At 45.6% G+C, this 12,207-nt stretch overlaps 1 protein-coding gene across 1 annotated transcript in view; it reads left to right on the plus strand.

The window, feature by feature from the left end:
• The first annotated feature begins 1,135 nt into the window (after positions 1–1,135).
• The window catches only part of LOC144606695 (transcription factor GATA-4-like), a 28,800-nt gene continuing 17,728 nt past the window's right edge, over positions 1,136–12,207 (plus strand). The window contains exon 1 of the mRNA XM_078423002.1: positions 1,136–1,913. Within this exon, the coding sequence (XP_078279128.1) occupies positions 1,418–1,913 (496 nt within the window). The 5' untranslated portion in view covers positions 1,136–1,417. The remainder of the gene's footprint in view (positions 1,914–12,207) is intronic.

The following is a 12,207-nucleotide window of genomic DNA, read 5'->3' on the forward strand; positions in this document are numbered from 1 at the left end:
TAGTTGCATCTGTCCTGGACGCTCCAGTCGACCTGTTATTTTTCAGTCTCCAATTACCCCCCACTCTCCACCTCCCCCCCCCCCCCCCCTTCCCACCCACCACCTCTGCCTCTCAGTCTGAAGAAGAGGTCCGACCCGAAACATCACCGATTTCTTTTCTCCACAGATGCTGCCTGACCCGCTGAGTTACTCCAGCACTGTGTCCATCTTCGGTATAAACCAGCACCTGCAGTTCCTTCCTACACATTACGCCGTGTTTGGCCACTGAGTGTGTTATTGTCCTTTGCTATGAGTGCCCCTAGCAAGAATATTCCCTCAACGAAATTTTATCAAATCTCCTTTACAGGTTTCCTTGCATGGGCAAATATTTCTGAAGCCTACATTTTCCTGCGCGTCCATTTCCTTAATCCAGTTTTAATCACGTTGGATAAAAATAACAGAAGACGGATAATAGAAGGAATGGCAGTCATGAGTCCAGCCTTAGCTTAGTTTCGTTTAGTTTATTGTCACGTGTACCGAGGTACAGTGAAAACTTTTTGCTGCGTAGCAAATAGATGAAATTGTTGTGAGCAGTGAATTTAATAAAGAACAAATTACAGCCCAATTTGGGCACTACTTTCTTGAAATCACGATTTCGCTTGGAGGTTGTTTATTCACAAAATGCTGGAGTAACTCAGCAGGTCAGGCAGCATCTCAGGAGAGAAGGAATGGGTGACGTTTCGGGTCGAGACCCTTCTTCAGACTTGGAGGTTGTCTGGTTTTGTTTGCAGTGGTTAATAACAAGTAATAACATTCGCCAGCCTGTCCGTTACACCGGGCGCTTCCAGCGTCGGCTTCACCCGGGCAACTTGGGGCTAGACGGTCGCTGTCGCACCTGCAATGCCGGACACTGTGTGTGGCTGGTTGAAAACTCTGGTAAACTCAGAGCAGAAGAGAGCCCGCCCCGGAAAGTTGAATGCGGGAGGGGATTGGAAAGCCGGATTGACAGCGAGATGCGTTCATTGGGAGATGGGAGGTCCCATTGAAATCTCCCATGGTTTGATTTCCATTTCCTTTCCATTTTTCCTTCGATCTTTGACCAGCTGATGAACTCTGCCTCTCGCTCTCACTCGCACCCTCCCTCTATCAGTAGTTCTGTCAGTTCCCCCCCCCCTCCTCTCCCTCGGCGGATGTCAGTGGTCGGTATCTACTCTCCGGCTTCGGGACGGACTGGGAGCCGCCGCGAGTTGGCATCAGTTGAGATCGCCAGGACTTTCCACTAAAGGACATCTATTTTGAGTTGGTGGGGGGTGAGCGCTGAGTGCCGGGCCCCGTCTGTCCCGGGACCTTCAGACGGGTGGCACCGCTGAAGCCTCTCTCTCTCTCTCTCTCTGTGTGCGGGACTGCCCTCGGCTTGTCCCGGGACCCTCTCCCGGAGATGTACCAGGGTCTGGCCAATTCCCCGCCCTACACGGCGCACCCTGACCCGGTCGGGAGTTTCCTCCACTCGGCCAGTTCTGCCGTCTATGTCCCGAGCTCCAGGATGAGCAGCGGGCTGTCTGGCTTCTCTTACCTGCAAAGCGGGTCGCCCCAGCAGGCCAGCCCGGTGTCCGCTCACCCATCCTGGGCACAGGCGCAGGCTCATGCGGCGGGCAGCGAGCCTTCTTGCAGCCGCAACCCCGCTTCCTTCTCTTCCATCCCGCCGATCTCCAGCGGTTCTCCCGTCTTCAGTAGCCCTCTCTCCATCTCGTCGGCAGCCGCAGCCGCCGCCGCCGCCGCCGTGCGGGACCAGGTCAGTATCAGCTGGACCCTCAGCGGCTCTTTCCCCAACCACTACCCGCAATACCTGAGCTCGGAGGCGGCCGGCGCCTGGAACCCGTCTCCCATGGACAATCCTGCCTTCAGTCTGATCCCGCATCGCAGGCATGGCGAAGGTAGGACCATGACTTAGTGCTTTGGGGAATGTGGGGTCATTTACGACAATTACAAATATAGAGGCAGGGAGGTGTTTGTTCGCGTCCTAAAATAACCGTACACCAATTTCCACTTGATCTGTTCGCCAGCGGATCACCGATGCCTACAACTCTCCCCCAAAAAACTGCTTTACATTTAACATAGGTAGATTTAGACAGGAGTGAGAATCAAGAAACGTATTTCTAATCATTAAAATATCTGAATGTTGACATTTTAATTTGTGTTATGTCCAGTCTACAATCTGCAAACGTGAAGCCTGTTGTCACAATTGGAGAGTTGACTCGGTCTGTCTGTTTGTTGTACATTGCCAGTGGAACAGTGTAAACTGTACAAGTTGGACTCAAATCGTTAATTCAAACAACTTTAAAGAAATTGTACAAGTGACCGTGATTGTTTCTCAATTTAATTAACGAAAATGTATTCAGTACAAACTCTAGCATTCTATCCATATTTTTTTGGGAAACAAATGCGACACATTCTAATGGTACAAACTATGTGACGAATTAATGTTATAAATATTTCTCCAGGCGTCAGTAAATCTGCGTTGATTACAAATTGTGCTCCAACAGATTAAATGCAGTGAATTCTATTAACTGGAATAGACCAGTTGGTTTTTTTCTAATACTATTGTAACAGCATTGATAGTAAGAGGCGCAGGCGAGGCCTTGAAAATATTCTATGCCTGTATTTAAGCAGGGCGTGCGTTGGAACCAGCGATTCTATTAGTTTAATCGAGAGACAGTGGGACTCTATTTTTTAATAAATTCGCCGTCATGTAATTTAAAGAAAAATCCCACAGTATATAAACGCAAAATATCGGGTCTATACTATGTTTATTCGGCCGCATTTGCAAAGCAGATCAGATCACAGCGAGAAAATTCAAAAGAGGACTAAAGCCCCTTTTTAACGCACTTGTGATGTTACATTCATCCGTTTGTAGCCCACACCTTATTTTGTGGAGCGTTCTGGAGCGCTCTGCTGTTGTCACCATCCTAGCTCCCAACCTCAGTCTTTGGAGGTGAAATTGATCAAACTGTTACACTCAAAGGGTAACTGATCAATCTGCAACGGGTCGTGATTGGGGATTGAGCGCATTGACGTTCCTGATGATCCAGTGGCTGGATTCATAGTTAAAATCTCGTTGTTGGCGTTGTTGGGAATTAAATATCAATTGAGTGAATCTGTTGTTCCTCAAGTGTAGAACATGCCGAGAAACAGACCAGGTATTAACGAGAAGTTCACAAGTTAATTACTTGAATTATTCATCTTGATGCTATCTTAATGGACGATAAAGTATTTGTTTTCTTAAAGAACCAATGCTACATATTCCAGGTAAAAGTAGTACACTTCCTCCACAATTCCTTCCTGATTTTGTTGATTAGCGCTTTCAGGGTCGATTTCAAAGCCTGGCCGCAAATGTTTATTTTCGTTGAATTTGCGTCGAAGTTTTCACATTTCTCGCGTCGTGCCTGTATATAGGCTTCAATGTAGCCCATTGTGGCGGCTCTGCCCTGTTTCACGGGGAGATGTCAACGTGTTTTTACACACTCTGCCCAATAACCCAACGACCAGAACCTACAGAGTGGGTGGAAGTGCGGGTTCGTTGGGAATGGGCTAGCGTTCAACCTATTGGGGTTAATTAGACTTCTGCAGGTTTAAAATACACTTCACCAAACCTTATTGTAGCTTGCAAACTTTCCTGATATCTTCCTTGCCTCGTTCTCTAGAAAAAGAGTAATGGTATACCTGTAGATATGAACTTTCTTACACTGAACTGGGATTTTCATCTGCCACCTTGTGGGCCATAGATTATTTATAATACATAGGAACGAGGGAGCCTATATGCAATCTTACACATAAGATGTAACCTTGTTTTTAAGTGTTAGACGAACAAGGACAACCTACACTATCCAGATACCGTGAAATTACTGGAGGCAGTTTACAAATAGCCGTCTGCGGCGAGCCCAACATTTCAGTCAAGGTTCTGCTCAGGCTTTGCAGGCCGGCCTGGAGCGGAGCCGCTGCTTAGTTGAAGGGGAGTAGATTTCCTTTGTTGGAACAGAATTATTCGGCTATGTGTGGGAGAGTTACAGGAAAAGGTGTTTGGCAGGAGTGGGACATGTTTAGTATCAGGAAGGGAATCATGGAAAGTTCTGTTTTTTTTAAACTGAACTTGAAAGCTTTCGTTTGTTGAACTATAAAATCTCCTGAATGTCATTTAAAAAGAGCACAGGGCCCTTAGTTAGCTTAGTTTATTGTCACGTGTACCGAGGTAGAGTAAAAAGCTTGTTATTGTTCGTAATAACGTATAATCATAATCTTATGTATAATCATAATCTTATGTATAGCAATAATAATAATAATAATAATAATAATAATAATAATAATAATAATAATAATAATAATAATAATAATAATAATAATAATAATAATAATAATAATAATAATAATAATAATAACAATAATAATAATAGTAATAATAATAATAATCTTAGGTGATGCTTTCGGTATTTGAAGGGCAAGTTACGAGTGTTAAAACGCCGACATAAGAGATTACAGATGCTGGAATCGTGAGCGAAAAAAAAAAACTGCTGGAGGAACTCTGCATCTGTGGATGGTAACTGGCAGGTGGCCCTTCGGTCCGTCTGAAGAAGGATCCGGGCACGACATATCGTCAGTACAAATGCCGCCTGGCCCGCTGAGTTCCTCCAGCAGTTTGTTTTTCTTTTGCTCGCTATTCAGTGCGTCGGCCAACACAAAAACAATAATTGAAATGCATGTTCTAAGGTCCTTTTAAAATGTTCCTATCTAACAGTCACAGCTGCTATGCTTTGAGTTAAATAGAATTTTCAAAAAATTAGTTTGCTTGGTTTTGTAAAGAAAGTTTCCGCATTGTAACTGTAAGAATGAAATGGTGGCTCGCAAATTGGGCTTGAGATCCTTTGTCGAATGGTCAACACTGACGGCTTGGTGCTAAATATTCTCTTTGTAAAATGTCCTGTCTACAATGCGACTCTAGTCTAGATTTGCCTTAAAATGCAAACACAAGATTGCAGGAATCAACAATGTTTGATTTCATTTGTAGTCGAGGTTTTTACAGATAATAAGCCACAGCAGGTTGCTGGCGGGCAGTTGTGCCTTCATACGGGCAATTGTTTTGTTCATAGGTTCAAAATCTCACAAGTCACAAATGGGTCCCAGGCCCTTAGCAAAATCACCCAGGATCGAACAGGCTATATCTGATCCCACAGTACCATTCCCAAAATAACGCCGCAAGAACCTCCGTCTAGTTCGAATTGGCGATTCCTTTGCACTTTGCAAAGGAACGGCGAATCTCATTTGTAAAATAAATGTGACGTGTTCTTTTTCCCCAAGAAACGTCAAGGTTGATCCCCGCACCCCTCCCCACCCCGAATTCTTCCAGAGTATTTAGGGTTGAAGGGCTGGTGAAACGAGTGTTGTTGTGAAGGCAATGGACAGGGTCACCTGAAAATGAATGAAACGAACGTAGAAATAATGGCAATCAGCACTTTGACATGGAGGGGGGGGGGGGGGGGGGTTGAGGGGGGGAATGGGGGGGGGGGATATTGTGAAGGGACAGATCATTGCAGATTTAAGGAATTATCAAAACCCGCCAGCCTCAAAATTCAGATGATTCTGATACTATGCGATGCCTTGGGTTTAGGATTTGGTCACTGTCTGGAAGAGACAGATCGCTTGTTGGTGCTGACATCCTTCAGCCGTCGGCGCCACTCGCCATAGGGGAGGGGACCCCTCCTCATTGCACAGAGATCACTGATTTGTTTTTGTACCATGTTGTGGAACATTGGGTTGTACGCGGAACGTACCGCAATGTCCTAGAACGGTCGACAACCTTCACCCGCCTCGTTATTTTTACACACTTTGGGAGGAGCGGCGGACGGGGAGGGGAGGGGAGGCGAGCTCGCTCAATTGCGAAATGGAACAAGTTGCGTGGTTTCGCCTGTTTGTTTTTTGTTTTTTTGCACCAGTCACCTCCATCCATTTCATTAACTTTCTAGGCTCTTTGCAATTAATTAGCTTCCTTTCCCCTTCAGCAGCTCGGAAGAGGAGATTTAGCTTTGGAAATACACTGCAGACTGGATGGAAGGGAGCAGAGAGGACCGGGGGATGAAGGGTGCCACTCCAACAGTGCGACTGTCTCGGCCAGATATTAACTGACTCCCTGTCTAATCAGCTAACATGGCGATATGGAATAGGGAGGGAAGGAAAGATTCAGCCAATTCGATTACAGAGTTGGAGGCTACTGCAAAATACACAGATAATAGACATCGATCGGAATTGGCAATTCTCTTTGTGGGCGAGAGAGAGTCTGAATCATTCTGGTTTGTAGGTTGATTGGCTTTTGTGAATTGTCTCTGGTATGCAGGATAGAACTAGTCTACGGGTGATCGCTGGTCGGCGCCGACTCGGTGGGTGGAAGGACCTGTTGCCACGCTGTATCTCTAAAATTAGAAACTAAAAGTAAATCTAGTTAACCAACGTAACAAGGAGAGTTAGTAATTAAATCCCGTGATCACGATTTGTAAAATACAGTGTGTCTGGTGACTGGGATTAGGACGAGTGCGACAGTCTAGCGGCTTCCAAACCTCACAGTCGAAGCGCCCCCTGATTAATGGTGGGGGGGGGGGGGGGGGGGGGGGGGGAAACGACCACATACTAAGTTGACACTTGACGTCTTTCCTCATCATGGGAAAAGTGTTCCATTTTTATTATTATTTGTACTTCTTTGGGGAATAAAAGTCATTGTTTGTTTTCTGCTGAATTTCGATAAGACCTCTCGGTCATTTTTAACATCCACCGCTAGCAATTCTTCTAAAAATAGAAAATGTGAAGGCATTTGAGAAGTCAAACAGCATCTATGGAATGAGAAACTGTTCACGATTCTGGTCCGCGATGCTTTAACGGAATTGATTTTCGCCTACAAAGGTTGAGCAGGCTGGGAGCCATCGGCCTGAACATTTATGTGAAGTTATAGAGCTTGAGGCTTGGTTCGGGTCAGAAGATAACACGGCGCCCGAAGGGAGTGGAGGCGAATTAATATTCCTGCCCCATCACCCGCCTCTGCCTGAACTCAACCTCGATGGCAGAGGTTTAGGCAAAAAAGTGCATTTGCCAAAGCGGTCAACTCGTTTCAATCAAATCACCTGTAGTGTGAGCAAAGCAGACGCTAGCGAGAGTAGTTGAGATGCCCTACCGGAGGGAAAGATTATCGGCCCTCCTTCCCCGGGAGATTCACTTCCTCTAGTCTAATGGTCTGGGTAGAGACATCTTCTTTTAAACCCAAATTCAATGCCACGGAGCGCACAGCTACACGAACGATCGCGTGGATATGGATAGTGTGGCCACGTTTATAGTGAGGGTAGAATTGAATATTATAGACCGTAACGAAAATGGTCTTGCCATCAAACAATGAATAGCGGCGGGGATTGGGTTAGCCGGTTCTGAACAGTAAAGTCGATGACACCACCGCAAGTTTGGGAACAGATTTTGCCCGCTCGGGACATAAAACACTACTCTTAGTAAAAAAAATCCTCGGGAAAAAAAGTTAAATTGTTAAAGCGAGAAAGGAGCGACGGGGAATGTTTTTTGAAGTAGATGAGACAGAGGAGATTACAACGGGGACCAAGAGCGGTGGAGGAGAGAAAGACTCGGTGTCTGTTTTACATGAACTTTAGACTGGAAATCCCGATCACGCTTCCTCTTGTCCTTTCCGTAATCCACATCACGAATGTAGCCCACAAGCTCGCAGCTGCCGAGATATGGAAGTCAATCCGAGGAGAGTTGATTGAAAGCCCGAATAATGTGCCGCGGCACATAAGCTGTTGAGAAAGCTGCAGAATTTCAGACGTAATTAAGATTTCTTTTCCGATAGTCTGGAATTACATGGTGACTCCGCCGAAAGCACAGACGCGCTGAATATGGGGGCCGCTTTAAAAAGTACACATCTTGCCTTTCAAAGAACGATTCATGAGACCTGGGTCTTTCTCTCAAAGAACCGGCGTAACTAAATATTCTTTGATCGGATCTTTGAGCAAAAACAAACGTTTTCTTTCCAATCAAATACTCCTTATAAATGTGCGTCACTTCATCCACAAGCAGTCCCGACGAAAAGACCCCGGCAACCCAAGCGGAATTTAAAAAAAGACATCCGCTGGACATCGGCTTGCCTTGCCCAGGTCCACTGGATCACCTCCCATTCCGCGAAAATAACGCGCACATTTTAAAGTCAACAGCCGATCACTGTTGTATTTGGGCCTGAAGAAGGGACTCGACCCGAAGCGTCACCCCCCCCCCCCCCCCCCCCCCAGACATCTCTCCAGAGATGCTGCCTGTCCCGCTGAGTTACTCCTGCATTGTCTGTCTATATTTTGTATTAAACTCCCGCCCTTCTGCCCAAATACTTCTGCCGTTCACCAACTTCCTCGTCTCTGGTGTGTGAACCGCAGTAATGTTGGGCCGGCAAGCCTATCTTCCTTAATTATATGTAATTTAATAGCTCTATCTCCTCAAATCTAACTCATCTAACGTGATTATTTTTACAGCTTCTCAAACTGAATATTAAATATCGCAGACACCGGCTGCTCTGTTTCATTCCAAACAACAAAAACCCACTTTGTTTTGTTCAGGCCTTTGGAAGCAGTTTGACTAACGTTACACAATAAATAAAACACGACAAGTGTCAGAGACGGGTGTTCCACGGGGGCTAAAATCACATTTCACCAAATTTCACCATCCCAGTGTTCCTTGCACCAAATTTCTGATGCCGATTTTTCACTCTCTGTATTTTTCCCGTCGTTTATGAAACACGATGGCAGCTAGATGAGAAATCTACATTACTTTCTGTAGGACGAAGGCGATTTGTATCCATTTTGTGTACGACAGAATAACATTGGATATCCAGAGTTATCCCGCCATACACAAAATGTGACTGTTCACTCTCCCAACTACAGCAGAATTGCTAACTCCGCTTTCAATATATTTCACAGTTTGCGAAATTACCAGGGGGGATCAAAATATCTGCGAAAGAGCACTCGGTTATATTGTGGGTGCTGGGCACAGTTTAGCTAATTGATAGAAAGAAAAAAGCTGAAGTAACTCAGCAGGTCAGGCAGCATCTCTGGAGAAAAGAAATAGGTGACGTTTCGGGTCAATACCCGTCTTCAACCCCGTTGAGTTGACATTAGTTGCGTGAACACAATAAATCATTGACGGCGATGAAGTCACTTCAATGAGAGCGTGGAATGGTTTTATGCAGCTCGGCTAGAATTACGTTAATCGGCTTCAGGAAACCCATTGTCAGATTGGGTCAGAGCCATGGTGAGACAGTGCGAGGGGTGGGGGTGGAGGGGGGAGTGGGGCGATACACGGTGATCAAATAAGTAAAGGTTACTTGACGTCCGAACAGCCACCGGATCAACTCTTCGATCAAACTATTGATTAGGTCCGACTGACACTTGAACCACAATGACAGAGTGCCGACGCTTGTAATTATGGTCAGAGAAATTTCTCTCACGAACTAACGTTGAATTGGCCGCAGATTAGGACCCCATCCGCTAGTCCCCATCTCTAAACCCCCATGATTCCAAATCCAAAACTATTTCACGCATATTTTTGTAACAAAATGACATCTTTAGATAGGCGAGACCGTTATACCTTCTAGTTGTTATTTATGGAAGTTACACTGAAGTTCTGTGTGGATTAGATTTCATTAATCATTCCACTTCACCCGACCGCTGTTGACTTGCAGCCAGTATACAATTGAATGGACCCTCCAGTTTTTGCATTTCACCTGTGACTGTCTAGAACATGTGGTGATGGAAGAGGGGGGCAGGGGGCGAATTTGAGCTTGAGCTGACGGGTAAATTGCAGAGTTTTTGAAAGCGTCGGTCTGGGTTTGAAAGCAGAGTTTAGGCCCGACGTGAAATGATTTCTTGTTGTCCTCAGCTGTGAGGTGAGACTGATTACGAACAGTTTTCACTCATTTTCAGCTAAAGGTTGGTGGAGCCCATAAGGCTGCGGACATTCAAAACAGGAATAGTAAGGTGGAACAGTATTGGAGCAGAACAAAGGGGTTGGTGCCGCGGCCCAATTACCTCATGTCACGTTATACCTAAAGTGACCGTTATTGATAACTCACGAGAGGCGCTCAAAATAACTGACCAGTTCCAAACCGTGCCATTTATCTTCAGACTGATGTAGACAGGCGCTTGGGTAGCTTACACCCCAGTGATATGAACATTGACTTCTCTAACTTCAAATAGCCCTTGCTTTCCCACTCTCCCCACCCCCCTCCCTCTTCCCAGTTCTCCCACCAGTCTTACTGTCTCCGACTACATTCTATCTCTGTCCCGCCCACTCCCCTGGCATCAGCCCTAAGAAGGGTTTTGACTCGAAACGTCACCCATTCCTTCTCTCCAGGTACGATGCCTATGCCGCTGAATTACTCCAGCATTTTGTGTCTACCAAGCTGAGTAAGATTATCTGCGGAAGGTTCGGTTCCTCTGGCTTCGGAGATATTTTAGAAACCGGCCCAACTTCTAAAAGTGACAATGGAAGCGATAGGGGGGGGTCACGCTACACTAACTGCACTGAATGTGAATCGAGTCCAACGTGCAGTTCTGAAACTGTGAGCTGCAACGCAATAGCGTGATTCATACATTCCTTTCCAATTGAGTCTAGTCGCTTTAAGGGAATCCCGCCTTCAGCCTTTGTCCACAAAACACAGGTACAGACCCTACAAGCTACTAAATCCTGGACACAATAAAGATCTTCAAATTCATAACATGTAATCATATGTTGACGATATGAAGGGGCGGCAAATCTTCCAGGGACATTGTTTGAGCCGGCAAATCTTACAGGGAAATTGTTTATGCGTTTAAATTCAAGTTATGTTTCGTTATGTTCTCCGAAAGACTGCAAAGTTTTCAAGGTCATCAGACCATAAATTTACTGCAAATATTATACCGAGTCTTCCTATGTTTTGTTTTCTGAAAAGATCTTGTGGAGGACGAAGCCACTGTCGCCAGTTCTCTATTCTCTCCATTTCCTGGCTCCTCTCTGAAACTGAACCAGACCGTTCACTATCTTAATCTCCTGTTTGAGCGCGTTGAGCTTCTGGTGGAGACACAATAGATGACAGAGGCTGTAATCTTGAGCAAAAAAACAACCTGTTGAAGGAACTCAGCGAGACCCGAAACGTCGTCCGTCCATTGCCTGCCCAGCTGAATTCCTGCAGCAGTTTGTTATTTTTTCCTTGAATGTCTGATTCTTACCTCCCCCACTGCTAAAGACGCCAATATGAACATCTGTGGTATTACAGCCTAACCCCTCCCACCGCCACTCCCGCGCCTGAATATTCCAACACAATCGGAGGGCCTTTCTTGTTCTACTCTGTGTAACCTTGAAGGCATCGACAACTTCGTTGCTCGATCACTAACAGCGATCAAAAACCTACCGGCCACATCACCCACTCTCAAAAGCTACACCACATTTCGAAAATAGACAATAGACAATAGGTGCAGGAGGAGGCCATTCGGCCCTTCGAGCCAGCACCACCATTCAATGTGATCATGGCTGATCATTCCCAATCAGTACCCCATTCCTGCCTTCTCCCCATACCCCCTGACTCCTCTATCCTTAAGAGCTCTAACTAGCTCTCTCTTGAATGCATTCAGAGAATTGGTCTCCACTGCCTTCTGAGGCAGTGAATTCCACAGATTTACAACTCTCTGACTGAAAAAGTTTTTCCTCATCTCCGTTCTAAATGGCCTACCCCTTATTCTGAAACTGTGGCCCTTGGGTCTGGACTCCCCCAACATTGGGAACAACTACTCTTTTTTTTCAGGTACCTTCATTAACTCGACCTTTCCTAATTCTGCAATCTCCTCTGGCTTTATAACCCTCTGATATATTTGTTCCTCTTGTTCTAGTGGCTCCACCAATTGTCTGCTTTCAGTAACCAAGGACGTAACGTCAAAGTTGGGCCGGTTTTAAAAATATCCCCGAAGTCAAAGGACCTGAAACTCCCGCAAAGGAATAGCCTCCCATGCTGCCTCACCTGTCTACGTTAAGACGCATCATACATAATCAATAGTTAACCAAACCATTGACTATTGTTTTTAGCAGCACATGTGTCCCTGGGCGTCAGTTTATTTCTCTGAAAACTTTCCTACAAAGATCATTGGAATGTGTTTTTTTTAACTCTCGATGTTT

This window comes from Rhinoraja longicauda, chromosome 27, assembly GCF_053455715.1.
Source record: "Rhinoraja longicauda isolate Sanriku21f chromosome 27, sRhiLon1.1, whole genome shotgun sequence".
Taxonomy (NCBI): domain Eukaryota; kingdom Metazoa; phylum Chordata; class Chondrichthyes; order Rajiformes; family Arhynchobatidae; genus Rhinoraja; species Rhinoraja longicauda.